Genomic DNA, 22,391 nt, shown 5'->3' on the forward strand with positions numbered 1-22,391 from the left:
GTTTGTTGCGAACAAACAATCAGAAGCAATGACTTCTGCACAGGTTGCCTGGCAACTTCATGGTAAATACAGGTAAACTATTGTGCCAAACCGCTTGTTGTCAAGTCAAAGTAACGGCATGTAAATTACCGTAAATCACCATTTTGCAGTTATTTTTGTGTATGCATTAAATATTCAAGATTTATTTTATTTTGTTAAGAACCAAGTTTTCTATTTGCTTTAAGCCTTTTTCTAAGCTAAGAGCCATCTGGCTATAACTACATACTTAGCATGTGAGACTAGCATCAATTTAACTTTATGTATTAAAGCAGATAAGTGTATTTTCCACAATGTTGAATTTAAAACACATTTTTGGTCACTAGAAAACCATCGCCATATAATTTAAAAAAACAGGGCTATGGCTAGATGAGCAAATGCAAATAGATCATTTAATTATGCACCATAAGATGAAAGGGAAGGTTTTCTTCTTTAGAATTTTTTTGTGTATCAGTAGGAATACATCTGTTCAGTGGTTATCGTCAAATCCATTTTTGTCAACAATACTGTTGCCATGGATAAATTGATGAATTTTTGATAAATGCCAGCTTTATTACTGCTGCAGTTCTCAATAATTGATCTACATGAGCCGTTATATATTCTGAATCACAAGCAATTTAATTTTATTTCATTTTTTATTGTTTAACTTTCTATGCATCAGCCCATTGATAAAACTTTATTAAACTTCTACTTCAAGTTGAACTTTTTACTCTACATTAACCATAACCAACATAACAGTAATTACTTTAATCTGTAAAGAAGACAGAGAATTATTGAGACCATTCGGTTTTAATCAATATAGTGCAATATTGTAGGTCCTTATATCCCATTGCAGGGAAAGTTTTACATAAGGATAAAATCCAAAATAAAAACAATTTGAAAAGAACACTTTATTTTGTTTGGTTTCACTACTCCTTACATCCAAAGACTATGTACTGCTCGACCATCTCCGCCATGCCCAAACAGGTACGTCTGTGTTTCTCAGTTTGACACTCTGCGTCTGTGGGCCAATACTCAATCCAAGTTCTCTCTCCGAGTACATACTGATACCTGAGGAGAGCAAAGTGAAAAATGCATTGGTTCTTCATGTGAACAGCTATCTGTAATACGCTGGAACATAACATGAAAAAGCCTCCTACCTCCTTCTTTAAGCTAATTTACTCTGTCGATAGTAACATAAACAAGAGAACAAGAAAGGCTAACTTGATTTAGTAATAGAAAGCAGTAAAAACATTTAAATACACACACACCACACACTTTCACATAAAGAACACGCTTACGATTGTTCTTGGTCATCTCTGTAAATATCTTTGGATGCACCCATGATAAGGTAGTTGTTGCCTGTTCTCAGATCCAACGGCTCCCTGCAGTGTGGAAAACTGAGCAATTTGCGCACTTTATTCAGAGGACCCACATCCTTGCTTCCTGTAATTAAAATATAAGAACATAGAAAGGGTAAGGATTAAATGCATAGCTAAAGGTGCAGTACAACGCATGACTGTACAGCAAATGTGCAGACGACAGCCGGCTAACTTAACTTAGCATAAAGACTGGAAACAGTTAGCCTGGCTCTGTACAAAGGTAACAAAATCCACCTACTAGCACCTCTAATATACTCTGTTTAATCAATACAAAAAATAAATTGGTAAAATACAATTCACCTTTTTAAAGGGCCAGTGTGAAGCAATTAGGGGGATCTATTGGCATTAATTACTATATTTTCTTCAGAGTATAATCACCTGAAACTATAGAATCATGTATTTTGTTACCTCCGAATGAACCGTTTACAGTATAATGAAGAAAAATGATAAATACCCACCTTCTTTGATGACTTGCACTACCTGCACTGTGTAAATATCAGTGGACAAACCGTCTCTATACTCTTCCAGTCCCACTTTGTATGCTTAGGACAGACAAGTTGCAGATTGTTAGCAGAGTTGCTTATACTTGCTAGTCTCTTACTCACACCAACGTATATTCTTTGTATAAAAGTGCTTTATAAATGCAGTCACGCTCACTTACCAAAATCTATTCTATTGTTCAATTCAGTTTCACAGACCTTAGCTCTGCGCTGATCATTGCTGACTTTGTCCTTCTTCTGCATACTGCAGTTCTCTGGAAATACACAAGTCACAAAGTAAAAACACGACCGATGACCTTTTAAAGTGAACCCATGTGGATGTGAGAGTTGGTGGGTGAGTGTGGATGTGAGAGTTGGTGGGTGAGTGAAGCTGCATCTAAATCCCAATTTAAGTAATTCTTTATCTAATGCTCTGATCCGACAGCATCCTGCAGGCGCTTGTTGCCTCTGACAAAAAGTTCTGATCACTATGTTACAATCTGGTGATTTACAGTGTTAATTTTGGAAGGTGTTTTATATTTAGTCTTTTTCAGCATTCACATAGAATCAGGCAGACTGTAGAAGCAGACGGACACCTTCTGGACGGCACTGGACAAACCAACAGTCATACGGAATATCTTGTTATGTTGTTAGAGTAAGTTTTATTCAATAAAACTATTTCATCTAGTATTTCACGTAATTATCCTTATAATGCATGTAACTATAAAATGCAGCCTCCTCTTAATTTTCTATTGGAAACTTCAACAACTTTGTCCTTCCGTGAGGGAGCTACACAACATTCGATTGTAAATTCTGTCACAAATGATGTCAAAAAGTTAAAATGTTTTATCTTTGGACGGCAATGCTGTCTGCTGTTACCATTGACTATGTTCTCTGCCGATCTCACCTGATTTTACTGTCCTGTTTTTGTCCGGTAAAATAATATCTGGTTTGTCGTCTGCCTGATTTCATGTGAATGCAGCATCTGTCTTAGTCTTAAGATAAAAATCCTTATTTGTTGTAATCACATTTTAGGCATTTTCATCCTTCATAGTTTTAGTCAACAACAACTCAAAATGTTTTTGTCCAGTTTTAGTTGAAAAGACATTCAATTTTAGTAAACTGTTAGCCAAAAATATTTCTCCTCTTGAGTTTGTGAGTTATTTTTCTATGTCAGCAAAAAAACAATATTTTGTCATTTTAGCATTATCCGAAGAAAAACCCAGGTCAAATGTTTAAGAATGCAGCTCAGTCCAGTCGCACCGGGCCCATTTTGAGAGCCAATGTACCCAACATGGTTTGTGTGTGTGTGTGTGTGTGTGTGTGTGTGTGTGTGAGAGAGTGTGAGTGTGAGTGTGAGAGAGAGAGAGAGAGAGAGAGAGAGAGAGACACATCATCCTGTTGACCTTCAGCACATGTGCATTCATTAGTTCTGCAGAGCCGCATTAGCTGTCCAGCTTTCCTCTCTGGATGGTAGAATTTCACACAACGTGTTTCTGCAAAGGAGAAGAAAGACATTTGAAAAGGAGTTGCAGTAAATCAAAAAATGTACATTAAATACTTTGAAAATGTAATATCGACTGCTCATCCGCAGTGTTGTCTACTCTGACATCTATCGGCAGCAAAGTACATGGAAGCATCATGTGTTTCTAGGAGACTGAGACTCACGGTTATAGTATTCATAAACAGACACAGCAGCTGGTTGAAGGACGCCCACTTTCAGCTTCTGATGGACCCTGAAAGAGATCTCCTCGGGTTGTGTGTGAGAAACCTGTGGACAAAGGTAAGATGGAGATAAACACAAAGAACAAGGCAGAGAGAAAAATTATAAAAAGGTAGGGAACAGGTGATGTGTCTTACCTTGTCCAGGTAGATGATGAGTGAGCCTCTTTCTGACAGGACTTTGTTCATCTCATATTTTGCAATGGTGCGAGCACGTCCTTTGGACAACTACACACACACACACACAATTTCTAAACCATAAAAAACTTATCTTCTAATAATCACAACTTGACTGAACTGTTTGTGGGTATACATGTATCTATCTGTCAGTTCTTACTAGGTCCAGGTCCTTTGTGTCAACAGTGAAGCCAGTTAGCAAGCCAATATCCAAGATTGACATGGATGCATCGCTGTCATTGTCCTTATACCTACACAAAGAATAGACAGAATAATTAAATAACGGCATAAAGGAGAGAAAGAATTAAGTAAATTATGTTAGAAAATGTTCTATATCTAACCATGTTTCTGTAACACTGGTCTATATGACATTTATTGTACTCACAAAACCTCTATTTTCAGCTTGTACATCTTCTCATCCATTTTCTCTGCAGGAGCTAAAGTAATTGAGTATTTTGTTTATTCGTTTCTCATAAGGTAAGGAACTTGGCAGAAACAAACTGATAAGACAACAAATAAACAGAAAGAGAGGGAGCGCATCTCATTACCTGGGAGGAGCTGCACAGACATGTCAAACTTCTGACAGTCACTCTCCTTTTCTTTAGGGTGAGCGTAATACAGTGACACCATCTGTCACATTGATAAAAATGGGTCACAAAATGTGATAAACTAATAGCAATGTATCTAAAAAAATAAAGTCTACATAAGGTTAAAAATGTATTTGGTTTCATCTGAGATTCAAAAAGGACAAATCAACAGATGATAAAACTCAGAATCTGAAAACATTGTGCTTACGGTCAACGTTGCGTCTCCTGTGCCATTGGCAGTCACTGTCATATTCTGGTGTATATCATTGTTCTGTGGAAATTTAAATATGCACACAAACACACACGGTCAGAGATCAGCTGAATAAACCCACAGGAAACAACAGAGTGGTGATATTATGTCATGGTTCAGGGGCAGATAAGAGACTCAAGAGCAGACCAGTTTCCCAAAACTGGTCGGACGGTTGTGGTGCGGCGTTCACCAAACCGTGGTCTGTGGAGTCTGTCATGGCCAGATTGTACTGTCACGGTTCGGGGGCAGATCAGAGACGAGGTGATGTAGAAGGCAAAGTCTTTTAATAGGCTCCAAGCAGTAAAACACAGGAAGTCAGTTCTTAAAGGCAAAGAAAAACGACGAGCAGGCGAAAATCCAAAAAACCGAGAACAAGGTAAAGTAACAAACCATAGAAATTGACACGAGAGAATACTGCTGGAAGGCGATGACACTTGGGGTAGGACAAAGACTGGCAGAGGGAAAAAACAGGCGCAAGTGTAGTAAATGAGAAATCAGGAGGGAGCCGGGAGGAGACCAGGGCGGAGCCATACACAGACAGAGAGACAGAAACACAGGATGTTACATAATAATGAGCCACAGAGAGTTTGTGTGTCTTCTCACCTTAGATGTTCTGGTGGTGTAGTGGTTGTTCCTGTTGAACTTGAACTTGTCAGGCCTTGACCTGCCCGTGAACGTGATGTCCACATTCAGATCATACTCTGGTTCTTTAACATTGGTCCAGTACTCTGCTATTGCCTGGTACACTATTATGGTAGCCTAGAGAGAAACAGAGTGAGAAAACAAGACTTAGAAAAAAACAATATTAAAGTAGACATAGGATGGAGGTATCAAGATGCAAGGAGAGGTCAGTGTTACCTGAGTTGATCCATAGCCTCCGCCCACCCACTGCTGCTTGTTGAACCATCTCACAACGGGTCTGGCTTCTTCAAAGGCCTTTATCAACAAAATCAAAGTAAATGGTTGACATGTCCTATAGTCTGTAGTTGCATATACAGTAGATTTAAAAAAAAGTATTAATTTAAAATAGAGATATGTCCTGATTCTGGTACAGTGGTATTTTAGATTGTAACCTGCCAGCTTCCAAAGTTTCCAAGTCCACCATAGAGCTTCTAAATCAGTTTTTCCCAATATGGCACAACCAAACAGCAGCTACTTGAAACTTGAAACCATCATTTCAAGGCATTTGCATTACTGAAACAAACATTTCATTGACTTTTGATTCTAAACCGTCCACCCTTTTAGTAAGGCAGCATGGATGATGACTGAGTTGTATGATTTTTGTAGCATGACATTCTGGTGAAACCCAAATAAGTGGGACATGCTCACCTTGGCCTTGACCAGAGCAAGAAGAGCATAAGCTGTGGCCTCCAGCGTGTAAACATCTCCCTTAGGTGTCGGCCAGTGGGATAAGTCTGAGGAAGACACACACAAATAGCTTTTTATTACAATGCTGTACCTGGAACAAAGCTTAATTCACTGATAATTCCCCAATCCCTCGTCTTAGAATATAAAAGTAAAAAAGAAAGTAAAATGTCCTCAATTTTAAAAATGTTAACTATCTTTCTATATAAGAGTCCGACTGAGAACAGACTAATAAGAACAATAGCGATTATTGATATTACAAAGAGTAAAAAATCTGATATTTGGTTTTAACACAAACAAGCATTTCTGAAAAAAAAATCCCTTAAATTTGTAGTTCAAAAACTGTTCCAAAAATATATACTGAGCAGGACACTATATAGCTAATAAATGACATTGTCAAATCTGGTGGACTATGTGTGAAAATGAGATGATTTCTAAATCACTTAAAACTTTTTTTACCCAATAATATTATCCAACATACCATTGTGTTGGTTGGGCTCAAATCAACTTATTATAGAAACTATTAGTAGATGTGTAATATCTAAACACTACAACATAAAATCTGTTTCTGAAAATTATTTTAAGAATATTGCTGTGTGACGACACCTGGGGAAGCAAACTTGAAGAGGATCTTCTGGTTCAGTTTGTCTTCATTTGCCAGGGCATATGACGTCATGGCAACAGCATATGGGTTGGTGAGGCTGGGCAGATGCCTTTCCAGATAGACCACTGCTTTGCCTCTACTGCCTGGCAGACTCTGCACGAAAAAAAGGAAAGAGAATGAGGAGAGAACAGTCGGATGACAGTCATCCATCCATTTTAAATATCCCATTCTGTTCAGGAATGTTGTAACATTGTTGTAACACATGTTGTAACCTTTCGATAAACCCCTCCCCTCAAACAGCAATTGCTATTTTGGTTTAGCAACTGTAACTAGACCCGACAGGTCGTAACACCTGCTGAAGCAGTATTCAAACTGTTTTTTTTAGACATTCTAAAACTAAAAACATGTATATGTGTATATTAGAATGAAACAAGTCTGATTGAACATTTGTCCTTACCATACTTATAATGCAAGGACTAACTAGCTCTAGATTGCAATACAATATCCTTTTCAACCAACTCACAGAGTTAATGTTAGCTTAATATATGTATTTAATTACAGTTGACTAAATCTGCCCGTGGCTAGAAATGCAAACTGAAATTGTCAACCTCTGTGTGAAATGAAGAGCCAAAGTATTTTGAAAAGTAAACTCGCCTCTGTCCTTTCTGTAAACTGCATGTGCAAGAACGGAAAGCCCTATGAGTCGCGACAGTAACTAAGAGAGACGGGACTTCGCAAATGGTGAGTTACTTCAACATCAGAAAGCATTGTGTCGTCCATCACTTAAGTAGAATCTGAAAATTAAGAAATAAAAGCAGTGGAGGGAAAAGAAAAAAGATTGTATCATACTCACATTAACAGTGGCATTGCATAGTGTGCTTGACTCCTGCATGGCAATGAGGCAGAAAGCCGTCATGGAGGCATCTGAATCTGTGCCGCGAACATCGCCCTACACATGTACAGACACAAACGTGTTGATTTATATAAGGTTTTAGCCAGTGACGTGGAATTGTTTCCATCTTGTTTTGTTATTGACGATAATTAAATCAGTTCACGTACAATCATCTCTCCGTGAATAACCTTTCCATTTTCTCTAAACAAGCCGTTAGGTTGCTGCGCGTTGAGAATCAGATACGAAATAGCGCCACAGATGTATTTGTTATCCACTTTCACCAGACTGTTGCCCATGGCAAACACCTTGGCAACATAAGCTGTCAGCCTTAGAGAAAAGAGGAGACGTTTAGTTTCCTTTATTTGCACATGAAATACACCATCACCACATAGTCAGAATTTAGGTTAAAGGAGAAACATTTCTTGGATATTTGAAAGCCTCACCAGGTGCTACTTTGTTCGCCGGCCCACACAGCAAAAGACCCATCATCTTTAAGGTAAGCAAGCTCGTTCTGGTAGCCTGGACACAAACAAGAACACACAACCAGTTTGAAGAGCCCTGTTACATTTTTCTCTTGTTATAATTGTATCTTTTAAATGATTCTGCTGTCGTGCGTTTTTGTTTGTAGTCAAACTTATATAGTCTATGTATTGCATTCAGAACACTAATACTTAGTGTCTCTGCTTGGATCTGTGGGGCAGTGGTACCATGCATGTCTGCCATACTGTTTTTCTTTTAGATACCACTTCTGCAACTCCAGAAAATTAAAAATCCTACACAGAGGGGCATTAATAAGATTCCTGGTATCTGTTCCAATACCTACCAGTCTTGATGTGTTGGAGGGCTTTATTACGCTTCTCAAAGCCCACATTTTCCCACTGGTTGGTTTTGTCCAAATAAGTTGTTGCAATGACAGGTAGAGTCATGTAGATCATGTTCTGCTCTCCACAGCCTGAGGGTTGTGTGATCAGACTACCCATAGACTTTCCGCTAATGGCGTTCTCCACCAGTGCAGAAACTTGTTCTCTCCCTGCATTCACACACACAAACAGAAAAAAACTGAACGTTACAAATCAACACCAAGAAACATCCAAAGACACATGCAAAGGTCCCCCACAACCAGTGAGGTGGTCAGTTCATTTTACAGGCACTATGTCACATAACGTGCCCAAATATGACATAACATCTCACCTGTCACAGCGATCTGTAAGCTAGTAGGTGTGTCTCGAACCAAATCTTTCTTAGGAATTCCACTGAAGAGAGTTTCTTCTTGTTTACCAGCTGAAGGGATTAACAGTGGGCAAGTTGAGGGATCAATACGCAAGTGATAAAAACACAACATTACCAAATTACAATATAATTTAGCTGTTTATGGGTAAACTCACCTACACCTTTAGTAGAGGGGTCTAGAATTATAATCTGAGCAGATTTAACCTGTACACCTTCAGGCTGGAACAAGTTCGGACAAACATTACAACTCACAACTATATTTTCGTAGTCTGCTAGTGTGTAACAAAATACAATATGGCTTGCTTGTTAAAATATTCTCTTCATTTTGAGAAGACTGATAGAGTACACATATGCATCAAGGTTAAGCCCCTATTGATGTGTGTTTCCCTATGCTGACTTTAACACTGGAGATCGCTGTTTCTCTTACCACCACCAGCAGCATCTTCCTGATTCCATCATTGAGTGACGAATCTTTAACAAGTGCTTTGACCTCAATGCCGTATTGTCCTTTTTTCATGGGAATAATAACGAATGGCACAGAGCGTGTAGTTTGGGGCCCAATTCTGACCTCCTGACGATACTTCCCACGTTTAGAGGCTGCACTGCACACATCCTCCTCCTCAATGAGATCCACACGCACCTTGAAAACAGAAAGAGAGAAAGAGAGTGAAGTGTGTGTAACTGTTGAAAGATGAAGACCCCCATTGAACGGATAATAAGGATCACAGTAATCAGTTTTATTTTAGGTCACCTACCAATGATGCATCCCAAATTTGAAGAAATGTAATGCTTAATATTGTTTCCTTTGGGATCAATTTGAACTTGAGAATGGAAAGGTACACTGTCCCAGTTCTGGGGACCAACCACCATTCATCAAAGACTAGAGTGAAGAGTTAATTTGTTCTATTTATTTTGAGTGCCACTCGTTGCATGTCAGTCCAATATTTACTGTTGTTTTTGCACTTTTGTTTGAAATCGCTTAGAGAACAATATCTTGGTCTAATTGGCTCCGGTATGAAACACCAGAGCAGAGGAACACAAACTTACGGTGGCAGGTTCGTCGCTGTAGTTGTGGAGGATTGCCTTAACTTCCACCTGCTCTCCACGGACAGCAGAGTACGGCAGCTTAAGATCAATAAAGAATTCCTTCCAGACAATTACCTCAAACGGATCGCTAACACAGATTCCTTTAAGATGAGAGCGATAAAAACAAAAAAACAAGCGATCAATGAGAAAAAAAGGGAGAGAGAGAGAGAGGTGTAAAGGATGGGAGAGGTTTACAGATTTTAGTCACTGAATCCTCACCGTGAGTTTTTGACAGACTAATGCCAGTCAACTGCCAGGTTGTGATTGAGTCTTGCAAAGGAACATTTGTCGTCAATGATGTGGTGACACTGAAAGAAAGAAAAGGGTTAACACTTTGAGAGGTAAAGGGTAGCTTTAAATCGTAGTGGTGTCAGTGTGAAGTTATCAGTATATTTTGTGTGTGCATATTTCAGTTGACTTACCAGTTAGGTGTTTGTGAAGGACAAGCAGGCAGTTTGATGTCTGACCACAGCCAACTTTCAGGGAACTTGGTGCGAGACACTATTTCATTGGTGTCCATGTAACTGTTGTCATCCACCTCACCTAAAGTGTCATTAAAAATGTTACTATTGACCATGAATAGTAACCACTCAGAGATTCAAAACATCCCCTGTCCCCGTCTCTTACTGCGAGCAAGTAGGAGGCTATCCTCCTTCCTGTCAGCTCGCTGGGCCTCCATCTCCTTGCAGCAGTGCAGGAAGGCCGTGACACAAGCTACACCATCACTGATGTACTCGCTGCGCCTCTCACATGTGTAGTTGAGAAGGGTTTCCTTCATGCCATCCAGACAACAGTCACTCTGCAGCTGGTCTTTATATTGACTCACTGGGAAGAAAGAGGGTTGTGGAGGAGAGACAGAGGTAAGAAGATACAGACCACCAAGAAGAATTGTGAACTGGAAAGGCAAATTACAAATTAGAAATTTAAATTGCAATTGTGCTTCTTTAATTCGCATGACCTCTTACATTAGACCCTTGATTTGAATAAGAAAAATCATATAAACAAAGAACTAAATGGGACAGGGAGGGGAAAACTGACAAGAAAAGACGGCTCCTTCTCCCTTCAGTATGGAAAAGTAGAAGCATGAAGAAATAGATTGACATAGAAAGTATGAAGTAAAAACAGTTTCACCTCACTTTTATCTGTCTATGAATACATAGTATGGCAAAGGCGAGAACAGTGAAAGTCAATGGGACAAGCTGTCCAACGACACTGAAGAGTGCCTGAAGATGTGTTTATTGGGTAGTTAAGAGCTGTGGTTCTTACGTAAGCTGGTTGTGACATCCATGATAGTAGTGGCTCGTTTCCTCCTGCTGGGGGCTGGACATTTAAATTCTGGAAACAGACAAGTTTTTAACTTTAAAAGTTGGAACTAAACTTGATTTGTGCTTTGTATAATTAATGTGAAAGTCTTTAAATCATAGTGTAACCAAGTGAAACTGACGGGGAGAAAACGATTGGGTCCGCCGGACGGGTTATGGGTTGTACGGGCCCTGATTAGGTGAAAAGATGCGCCTGCTGGCAAATCGTGTTCTTTCTCTTTCTCGCCGCCGTCACGAGCGGTGTGCCGAGAGCCCGTTCTTTGTCTCCGCCGCCACGAGCGGGTGTGCCGGGAATCCGTCCGCTTTCTCTCTCGCAACGAGCGGAGACGTAGTGTGGGGCGCATTGTAGGGTTGCGTCGGGAGCTCAGTGTCTGGGAGGCATCCTGTACAGAGGGGACGGCGTGTGTTTGGGGGATGGTTGGTTTCAGGTATGTATTTATAGTTGAATGGGTTTTCTTTATGTCTTTGGGTGTTGGAGGAGTTGGGTGTAACAAAGTGTGTAATGTTGTATTTGTGTTTTGTAGAGCTTCCTGAGTCGTACACCCAATTGTAGCTGTGGGGGGGAATCCAAGTGGGGGTGGCTGGGTTGCTGGACAGCCGGTGGGTGAGGTAGCTTCTTTTTGGTTTATTTTCGGTTTGTTGACAGTTTTGTGTGATTAATTGTTTTTGTTTTATTTATTTCCTAGCTAGTGGGACACTGCCTTGGTCTTTTGTTTCTTTTCTTTTTCTTTAAATTGTTTGTGGTGCCTATCCTGGCACATGGTCTGTGAACTCCTCCTGCCCACCAAACCAGCTGTCATTGACTAACGCAAATAGTTATTGTTCTAATAAAGTTTGCTATTTTCATAAACAACGCTGCCTCTTGCCTGTACATGCCTTCACGGTGTTTGAACCGGGTCTCTGTGGCAACGGGGTGCTACAATAGTGAGGTCATTAATCTGGTTGGAAATGTGGACAGGGTGAGGCTGTGAGAAAATTTGATCTACAATTGCTCATCCATTTGTTGAAATGTGAAAACATTGTATAAACGCTTTGTTGTTATAAAGTGCTGAAGGCAATATTCTAAAACCCCTAAAATAAGGGAGGGACCATGATCACCTAATGTGGCAGTCACAATAGTTCAAATGGAAATACCTCAAAACGTCAGTTCAACCAAACACATATTATCTCACTTACATCAGGTAGTATTTGGCAGATAGTTTTAGTGCCCAAAGTTTAAGATATTAGTTTGAGGTTTTGAAGAATTAAAAAAAACTGGACAGTAACAAGAAATCTATCTTCATGTCAAAATACTGAAAATATAATGCAATTTGGTTGAAGATGCTGTTTTTCTACTGTCCACTAGATGCTTACTCCTAAAAAAAACTAGACTTATGGCGATGAAAAAAGGTCTACATCTGCCCACTTCTCCTTATCAGAGATATTTCATTGATACAATATTGAAACCTAAATAAGGGTATTAATAGGGAAGGGGAGAGTAAAGTAGTGTCACCTAGTCTGTAGGGTGTCCCAGAAGCCGTGTCTGACTCAAACATCAGCCCAGCATCGTAGAACACACCCATACCATCCTCCCCTCCACCTGGTGTGCAGCCTGTGTCGTACTTCTCTACAATGTCCCACACCTGAGCAGGTCAGAGGTCAATCACACAAATACAAACAAACAAGACATAGGGTTACAGTATGCAAATTAAACAAATCTATAAACTCACATGACAGATCTCATATGTGCACATTAACTCATGCAATGTATTTTGCTGCAGGACAAATTAATGCCAGATATTATTTGGAACCAAAAGCTAACAAACGTGAAATTTAACATGTGGGTAATTTTCTTTTATACATAGCTTTTTAAATAAAACCCCTTTCAAATATATTTTCTAAGAAAAATATGACATAAAGAATTTGCCTTTTTCTGGGTGAGACGGTGTTTGTTGTTTAGGACGTAGACGCCTTTGTCAACTGCCACCAGTCCCACTGTGGCATCTGGATCTCCTGTGACCTTCAGAGCAAGCATCTTGCGGGGCTCATAGGAATTTTTATGTTTTGTCGATTCAAGCTTCAGCTGAATGTGAAGGGCAGGTCAATGAATGAGACGTGCAGTTCTGTATTATATGTATAAAAAATATGTCTGAGAAATTTACAAATCATTTTATCAGCTTGTGTGTTTTGTTTGCCCACTTAAACTCTACTACATCAGCGTTGCGTGTCTCACCGAGCCCATGCAGGAGTCCTTGACATCCACCCAAACAGAGTCTGATACCACTTCATTGCTGTTTGTATGGTAGTAGGCTATGATGCGGAACGATGGCAGCATTTCTTTGGTAACAGGAAATATCAGGGAAATCAGAAATTGACCTTTTGTCCTGTAACGGCCGTTTTTCACCAGCTGACCTCTCCTCAAGATCTAGGGACGCAGATTTGAACATAAGCACTTATCAGACATGCATGTATATTTTACACACGACGTGGGATGCCACCAAAAGAGTAATATATGTGCACACATGCACTGGTGTAAAACATCTCTCACCAGGTATGTGATGTCAGTGTCATGGCTTTCCTGCCGCTTCAGGTTGAGGTTGATTTGTAGGTTGTCTCTTAATTTCAGCTCCGCTGTATACACACCTGCAAATGTGACATGTTGTGATAAAACACCCAAAACATGTAGTGCACGGTGTACACTTTTCCACTGCTATCTCCTTATTTTGTACCATCTGATATTATTTCGGGATGTCCCTCACCTATGTGGATGTAGTTATTGCCTGGTGTTGTGTATGGTAAAGCTACCATGGAGGCTGATGCTTGTCTTTCAGGGCTAATAGCAGGATCATTGGTCCTTGCCTGTAATTAAAGACACACACAGGTAAGCATACACACACAGTTGAATAAAGAATACTTGAAGTGTCCCAAGTCTATCCTATCTCAACTTATCGTGGCTGCTAAATAGAATGACAAACAGACATTACACTGACAAGAAGTTCACTATTGACATGCTGTGCAGTAAATGTGCGATTGAACAATAACATGGAGCTTGATTTCACCTCTTTAAGTGAACGTCAAAAATGTTTGCCAACGAAAGCGGAAATTCAAAAAGGGTAAAAGATTTCAGAGACTTACAGTTATTGTCAAGTTTAGGTTGTTTGCCACTGTATTGATGGTAAGCTTTGCGATGCCATTGGCTGTGGTCACGGCCTGCACCTTCTCTGGATCCACCACCACTCTCAAGCCTTCTGCCGGACTGCCGTCAGGATTCACAACTTCAACCTGCCATCAGAAACACAAACAGCTGAACAATCACAAATCGACTAACTGTCTCATTGAAACACATCTTTTTAAGGCCAAACTCATTTTATTAGATTAGTTTGTAGTTCTAAGTATCATGACTTAGTTCATGGTGACCCAATGGGTTGATAGACAAATTGCTTTGTTTTGTTTATCAAAATCTGCCTAAAACATCATAATGAAAGTACACAGCAAAATATTGATCTAATCAATAACAGTTATGAAGAGAGCATGAAGCAGCATGTGACTTGCACATTTACAATATACTGCCATCTGTGTTTTCTGAGAGTGTAATGTTGTCTGTAATGTTTCTTTTTATTTAAGTAGAAATATAGCCATTTGATGAAATTAATTTATTCCAAACATGTAACAAATAATAACAAAATAAAACAAGAAGAAACCAATAAAATAATAGTAAACATATACAGTTAATTATGAATAAATACATATTATATGTTGATGTGACACAAGGCCCCTTCCTCGTCCCTGTACCTTTGAAAACAATTCTTAAACTCATTTATATCTGTACTTTCCTCAATTTCTTCATCGAAACCATTCAATAAATTCACCCCACTTATTAAAATACACATGCTCTTCATAGTAGTACGAACACAATTTTATTTTTTTAGATTAAATATTCCTTTTATAATCCCCTTCTCTATCTGAGAAAATTTTTTTGTATGTTGCCCGAAAGTGCCAAGCCATAAGCCATACATATGCTGTCATTTCATGTAAATGTAAATAAGTACTTTACCGCAACATCGAAGGACATTCCTGGTTTGAAATATTTGGGTGTTTTCTTGAAGTGGATGGTGTAAGGTGATGTGACAATCTGGATGCTTCTCAACTCTGCCTCCACCATTTCACTACCTGTGTGTTGATCAGAAACACAAACACATTCACACAAAAACTGATTACAAGAGTATTTAATTTTATTTATTTTACATCTCCTGATTTACTTTTGTTAGCTGGTAGTTACTTTGATCAAACACACTGAAAAGGCACATACACACAGTCTCTCTGTCTTACCGCTCTCTGTCAGCACACTGACGGCCACAAATATGGAAGTCCCCACCAGTTCATTGATGTTTGGGAAAGTCTTTGTGATGTGCTCTCTCTTCAGTGTGACCACTCCATTACCTCTCTCGACCTAAAGTGACACAATTTAAAAATGTATCTCCAAATACAGTACAGTGGTACAGTCAGCGAACAGCCTGGTTTAAGTCTGAACATCCTAAATAATTAATATACGTATGTAGGCAGAAATGTAAAAATCCAGCTGAAATTACTGAAGACGTATGAATAACAGGAAATTATAGACATTTGTTATGTTTTAGAGTCTTGCAAAACATTAAAAAAATACAGCAAAAGTGTAAGAATGTGCTCACCTGCACTCTCTGAAGAGAACTTGGGAAGCTTTTCTTTTGACCGTCTTGCATAACCCCAAATACCACATAGGCGGTCCCATCCACCTCTTCACCAAACAGATACCTAAAGCCACAAGACAGGGACATGTTAAAGCCCATAATGTAGCAAAACAGAAAAATCAAGAACAAACACAAATCAGACTTAAAAAAAAAGCAACAGCCCCAAACACAACCTTTGGACAACACTCATCATTTTTCCTCCTGCAATCAATCTACCAATCAAACCTGATCTCTCAAACCACAAAACAAAAACCTTCACATACACAGCCTTGATATTGACGACGAGCTCTTCACTGTCCACGTAGAAGAAGGAACTTGTAAGTGTCAGTTTAACCTCAAAACTGGGCAGCACTGCAAAATGGAAAACATTTTATTGTGTGTCCAATCAGGTAAAAAAAAATGAGTGAATGTTTTAAATTTATAAAGGTTTTAAATAGAAGTGCATGTAATGAAGGACTCACCGTATTCTTTGACCTCGAACTCTGCAGAATAGCTCTGCTGCGGATAGCTGTTGAACTTTGTCACCACCTTCCACAGTCCTGGACTACACACACACACACACATACACACACAAACACATATACAAAATTAAAATAATCATTTTGAGACTGAAAGTAACAACAGACTTCGGATTGCGTGAAGTTATATATACATATTTATATCTTACACAAATTGAGATGTAGGCCTATACAACAGAGCTGCTGCACAGAACTTGACATTTATATTACTGCCCTACAACACTGATGTTTATAACAAAAGGTTTTAAGTTTTCAGGTTGACTTTGCATTAGATAGAACTGGTGCACTTGTATTTTATGCCTTTGTAAGGTAAATTGTATTTTATAGGGATTTAACCTTTTAAAAACGAGGCCTATTTGCAGGCCTCAGCTCGAATAAAGATAAGAAATACCTAATTAATTGTATTAAAAAAAATAAAAAAAAAAATATTTTTTTTTTATATATTTTTGAGATGAGAAAAATCATGGAACTATCAGAATACATGTTACTGGTTCACATAAGATAAGGATGGAACACAGCAGAACTTGGAAAACTCAAAAGCTCGATCTTGAAAAACAGCACTTTTAGGGTATTGTTTTTTGGAAAGTATGGGTATCCAAGACTTTTAATATGCTGGGCTCTTAGAACAACTGATATAGGCTCTATATACACAGCTATACATAGATACAGTGAAACATTTATGAAATATAGAGCATTTCAAATTAGAAAACTGATCAAATACTCCAATATTTGAATAAAAAAGTATTTTTTAAATTCAAAAACACTCTATATCACTTCTATGTATCACTCATGATGTTCATTGAATCAATAGACCGAAGATTGGACCTTTTTTGAGTGTTTTAAGCTCTTTCTATGCCCTTTTTAGTTATTTAGTTTAAGGTCAAATACTGCTTCAGACTCTCTGTTCAGGGCTGTATCTCAGCCCCCCCTTCTCCGATTTTCACCATTGAGACATCCTTCGAACCGTAGGAGCCAATAGAATTGCCTGGAATTGAAAGCTAGATGATTGACAGCACTATTAGCCAATAAAGCTCAAAAAGGTCCAGCTCTGAAATCTGATTTGCTGAGCTTCCAACCCTCCCAAGAATCCGAGGAGTGTCGGAGAGACACGAATCGAACGGATTCACACGGAGCACCAGCAGCTGGACAAACATGCGTTGGAAGTACGGAGATATTCCATTTTTTCGCTGAGATTCGACCAAAAGTAAGTACAATATTCGATGAAAGCTGTGTGACTTTTTGTGTTCGAAGCTGAATATCTCTGCGATGGTTTACCGGGGAGAGAAATGGAAACTATGTCCGTAATCTCCGTCAGGCGCTCGTGCTTTTTCATGCTGCATGTTCGTAGGTAGCACGTTGCTAACGGAGTGTAGCAGCCTTTTTCTCCGGTCTGTCCCAGTCATATCGAGTATGATTTATGATATTTTGTTATTTGTTTGCTTGGCTGATGGGAGATGTGTTTGTCTCATGTAGAAGTGACCTAGTTCATGTTGTTCCCAGGACGCTGAGGTTTCTGCAGAACTATAACATCACTATATTCGTTCTTCGTGGGTTCTCTGCCAGTTACTTTTAACACAAAACTCTCTAAGTTTTGATGTACTCTGCGTCCAAATGGGGGACTTTCGGGTGTATGTATTTCCATCCATTAGCAATTAATATTTAGATCTTAAAAGACAAATTGATCTACAGTTTTAAGGAATGGTTTAAGCTTTTGTTGGAGAGTTAAATAAGATTATCCCCACTGTAAAAATCTTCTCATCTAAGTGACCCTCTGCCAAAAATACATGAGCTCTTTCCCAAAATGTCAAACTCTTGTTTTATTACATTAAAATTGACTACACCCTGATTTCCAGAGTAACACTAGATTTTCTACTCTAGATGGCAGCTGCTGCTACTCTGCTAGCTAAGCTAGTTGATCTTTTAGCAGGTCTAGTTTATCTTAGCTGTTTGCCTGCTGTCTCATTTATTACGTCATGTAATACACTTTATATACAAAAATGTTGGTTTATCAAATTAATATTTTTCAATTATATATTACAGATTCAGGTTGGTTTAAAATGATCTAGATCTTGCTTAAGTGAAGATGAGCAGTGAGATAAAGTGCAGTAACGATTCAGGGGTTCCAGAAACTACTTACCAACCAAGTTGAAGATATATTACTATCACAGCCAGGCTCTTATAACATTAGCAAATGGAGTTACATTTACAAAACTCTTTTCTCCAGTTCATGTCTTTTTCCTATTCAGATGTGCTTAACTAGTATTCATTACTTCATCAGATGGCCTTAATTGGCTCAAATGAAAAGTCTCAGTATTCAGTGTGTCTTCACACTTTACACACTTTGACTTTTGACGTACATACTTATATTTAGTTGCTGTCCAAACAATAAGTTAGCAACATGGTAATTAATTGTAAAAAGCGCGACATAGACATTTTAAAATGTAAGCTACTTTGCAAAATTCTAAATAATTTGACTTTTTGAGATGAATTTACCTGCCATTCATGTGTATCCAAAGTGTAAATACATCACTTAACAAGAACATGTAGAAAAATGCAATATGGAAAATGTAATTTAAATCAGATAAACTACTAACCTGACAATTTCAGCAAGTTGGAAATCTCCAGAGTGCATCCCTGATTTCAAAGCGACTGAAACAAGTGGTAATATGATGCCTTCAGGGGTCTAAAAATGAAAAATTTTCAATAACCATGAACAGAGAGCCGAGGTAAGTTACAAATTAATTCAGTAAATCCATGCCACATTTTAAGTATGTCTTTTGTCTACAATCCGCCACTAGAGGGAGACATGCATGTATTTTTACTACCAGTTAAAGTTCAGTTTATGATATCACTTTCAATTCTGTGCTTATTATAGATTAATCACAATACCACAATCTCGATGGAAATGGCAGCATCAATTTGGGTTTCATCATCCCTCTCTACTGGCTCCATATGAGGCGTCACTGCAAACATCCTGTAAAGAACTGACATAGAGAGAAAGAGGTTCATTTTTATGCTGAGGGTTGAAGGACGGTGATTCTATTTTGGGTCATGTGACATTCTGAAAAGAAGGGTTCTTTTAACTTCACAGTAATTTACAGTAAAATATTTTTTGGGAATTTGGATTAAAGACATTGTCACAGAAGTACTGTAGGTGTGTTTTTCAGTGCTGATGCAGATTTGAACTCACCTTTGCTGTTGGGGGTGTAGAGGGTCTTATCAGTCTGTATGAAGATGTACCCAGACTGAAAGGACACTAAGACCACTTTCTCCAGCAGTTGGTCAGGAAACTGAGCTTGCAGGTACACATACTGCTTCATGGTGGCATCAGTACTGAAGTCTCCAGTAGGGATCTGAAACCAGTATGAAGAGACACCAGTAGTGCATCAGTAGCAGGGTAGGGAAGTCTAAATCATTTCTTGAATCATTTATAGATTATTTGTGGTCATGTTAGAAAATGAAGCCAAGTAAAAGTAATAGATAATTACATATACAGTGACGGGATTTCATTTACCGTTATTTGTCCAAGCTGCTGGAAGTCATTTGTAGCGTTAAGTGTCACAGATGTGGTTGTCAGCCTTTTGCTTTTGGTTGGATGGTTCCTCACGTTGATTTCGACATTGATGTTTTCTCCAGTGCAGTCTTGACACTCCACAAAGATGTTTTCTGCTGTACCTACACGCAACAAGTTGGGGGCAGACATCACCTTCCTGCAGAGCAGCAAGGAGAGATGACGATAAGAAGTAAAATTAATATTCTGTAGTCAGTGTGTGGAAAACCTCTTAATTGTATGCATTACAGGCTAGAAAAGTGCATTCAGTAGAGTGCAGATCTCCGCCTGGTGTGTCTCCCTCTCCCCTCCCAAACAAAGAAGAGTTGTCCTTCTAGGCTCCCTCAGAGTCACGATGGTGTTAAAGATAATAATAAACAAAGGTGGACTTATTCATCTTACCTGACCTGCAAAAGTGAGGCCTGTTTTTGGCCTAGCTGATTTGTGTAAATGCTGTTTGCTTCTGAAGCAGTCATTGATCACTTGCAGCCCCTTGTGGCCGGTTAAGTGAGGTGTCAGCCGTCAATGACAGTCAATAAAATATTTTTTTAAAAGACTTTGAATCACGGTAAATATGAGAGGTCCTAAAACATACAGTCATAAATGAGCACAAAACATAAAAGGCTGATGGGTCCAGTGTGTGCGAGATTTGGTGGACAGACAAACGGATACAATCACGCATGCACACAGGACCGAATGCATGATCTCCTACACGCTTAAGTCTGGTGGAGATAATAATGGAAGGTTGTCACCTTTTAAACACAATTACAGGTTTGCTTATTTGTCTTTTTCTACGACCCCTGGCTTGTAACCCTTCATCACAGGTATCAGCCTTACTGAGAGCATGAGTGTCCTTTTTTTGTGAGATTTTTGAGTGCTTGATGAAGGAAACCGTTTCAGTATTTCACAAGAAAAAAGTCAGAAAAAATAAACATGGGTTTTGTGAAACAGAAATGTTTTTCATCGTCTGACTTCTCAGATTTATATTGGTTGCAAAGCCTCAGGTTGAGAACCACTGTCTTAGAAGCTGTGAGTTAAAGTTTAATTTCACCCAAATCACCAAGATAAACAAACCTATTTGCCCAGATGAGGATCATGACTGCATGGACTTCCCCCACAATGACTAATCTATTGATTACTTTGATGAAGATCCAGCACTGGACTAACAGAACATTTCATCATGGCTCTAGACTCTTGCCCTGTCTGGCTTTATGCATCATTGTGCAAACTCTGAACCAAATTTAGGGTCAACTAACTGACCTCATTTGAAAGTCCACATTACCTTGTGACACAAACGGCAAACTGGACCATAGCTTCTCATTATTTAAGACACAAGTCAAACTAATATTTATTCACTTTTTAAATTGAGTTTAAATGCAGATATCGTTAATGCTCTCATTAAAGTTCAACCAAAAATAATGTGAATACCAGGAAGAAGAACAAACAAACAAACAAACTGCATATTTTAACTTTGTTTTTGGTGAAATTCAAGCCCAGGGGTAGTGTGTAAAGGAAAGACAGGTCTACTTACAATGGAGCTCCATCAGCCTGAGAAGTCAGGGAGGCCAAGGCCACAGAGGCCACCAGCCACAGCAGAGTCCTACTCATTCTCCTGACTGATCCTGATCTGCTGTCAATGGAGACTGTCACTGTACTGCACCCTCCTTTTATCCTCCCTCCAACCTCCTCCTGCACCTCCACTTCACCTCACTAAGTGTTTCTGCACGCATTTATGAACTGTGGTGGAAATTATTATACTCGCTAAACCGTGAGTCTTTTAAAGGCGCTGAAACAAAGAATACTATGAAACAGAACATGTCTTTGTGAATTTTATTCTCTTCGCAAAGAAGGCTCAATGGTTATACAGAGTGCAGGCAGTCTGCATGAGCAAGAGCAACTCATTACAAGATGAGTTGGATATTTAAGCACACATACAAACAGGGGGGCTGAGGGAACTTCACCTTTACAGTTCCCTTTGACATCGAGGTTAGACATTGGTTAGACAGGGCAAGAGGAGGTCAGAAGGAGGGGGGCTTAATCTTAATCTTACACCTGCAGAAGTGCCTGATACACTTCCTTCGCAAAACAGGAAGGTGCTTTGAAGTGGCTATGCGTGGACAAAGGTCACCACACGTTCCGCTTCTATATATGTGTCATTTGAGTTTTTGTGGAATTAGTTCTTAAAAATAACAAAAAGGAACATGAGCTTAAGTATATTATATATTTGTACAGAGGTTACTATATGTTTACTCTACTGTGTGTTCTGTTTATTTATATATAAAACAAATTGTTTTACACGATCTTCAGTACTGAAGGATATTAATTAAATTACTGATAATGACTGTAATGCACTTTTATGTCAAGCTAAAAGTTACATTTCTAAAAAAATGTAAATCTGTATGTATTGTGCACAAGGTGTTTTGTTAATAAATCAGGAATGTGCGCACCCCTTTCTCTCTCATGTCCTGGATCATTGAAGTCATTGAACGGATGTTAGACAAACAAA

General features: G+C 38.9%; 1 protein-coding gene across 2 annotated transcripts; it reads right to left on the reverse strand.

Moving 5' to 3' along the window:
* Positions 1-806: 806 nt before the first annotated feature.
* On the reverse strand, positions 807-21,525 carry LOC137885168 (complement C3-like). 2 transcript variants are annotated; one of them, XM_068727325.1, is made up of 43 exons: positions 21,417-21,525; positions 19,850-20,045; positions 19,526-19,688; positions 19,225-19,319; positions 18,930-19,018; positions 16,279-16,361; positions 16,081-16,168; positions 15,779-15,881; positions 15,420-15,540; positions 15,145-15,260; positions 14,226-14,372; positions 13,850-13,949; positions 13,639-13,733; positions 13,324-13,515; positions 13,018-13,173; positions 12,604-12,733; positions 11,056-11,124; positions 10,417-10,614; positions 10,212-10,332; positions 10,009-10,097; positions 9,751-9,890; positions 9,131-9,343; positions 8,859-8,922; positions 8,665-8,754; positions 8,297-8,503; positions 7,917-7,992; positions 7,641-7,800; positions 7,435-7,530; positions 6,584-6,734; positions 5,942-6,027; positions 5,471-5,548; positions 5,216-5,371; positions 4,571-4,633; positions 4,324-4,405; positions 4,161-4,212; positions 3,936-4,026; positions 3,737-3,826; positions 3,545-3,647; positions 3,283-3,372; positions 2,059-2,151; positions 1,856-1,939; positions 1,317-1,461; positions 807-1,086 (listed from the first exon to the last, which is right to left on the reverse strand). In XM_068727325.1, exons 1-43 carry the CDS (start codon positions 21,491-21,493, stop codon positions 945-947), a joined length of 4,980 nt encoding a protein of 1,659 aa, XP_068583426.1. In that variant the 5' UTR covers positions 21,494-21,525; the 3' UTR covers positions 807-944. The 2 variants fall into 2 exon arrangements, with proteins under 2 accessions (XP_068583426.1, XP_068583427.1); XM_068727326.1 differs by lacking the exons at positions 16,081-16,168; positions 18,930-19,018; positions 19,225-19,319; ... (1 more) ...; positions 19,850-20,045; positions 21,417-21,525 and having other exon boundaries at positions 16,279-16,350.
* Between the last annotated feature and the right edge of the window lie 866 nt (positions 21,526-22,391).

The sequence above is a fragment of the Cebidichthys violaceus genome, unplaced genomic scaffold, assembly GCF_023349555.1.
Source record: "Cebidichthys violaceus isolate CVI_PGR_0920_01 unplaced genomic scaffold, fCebVio1.0.p SCAF_4, whole genome shotgun sequence".
NCBI classification, from domain to species: domain Eukaryota; kingdom Metazoa; phylum Chordata; class Actinopteri; order Perciformes; family Stichaeidae; genus Cebidichthys; species Cebidichthys violaceus.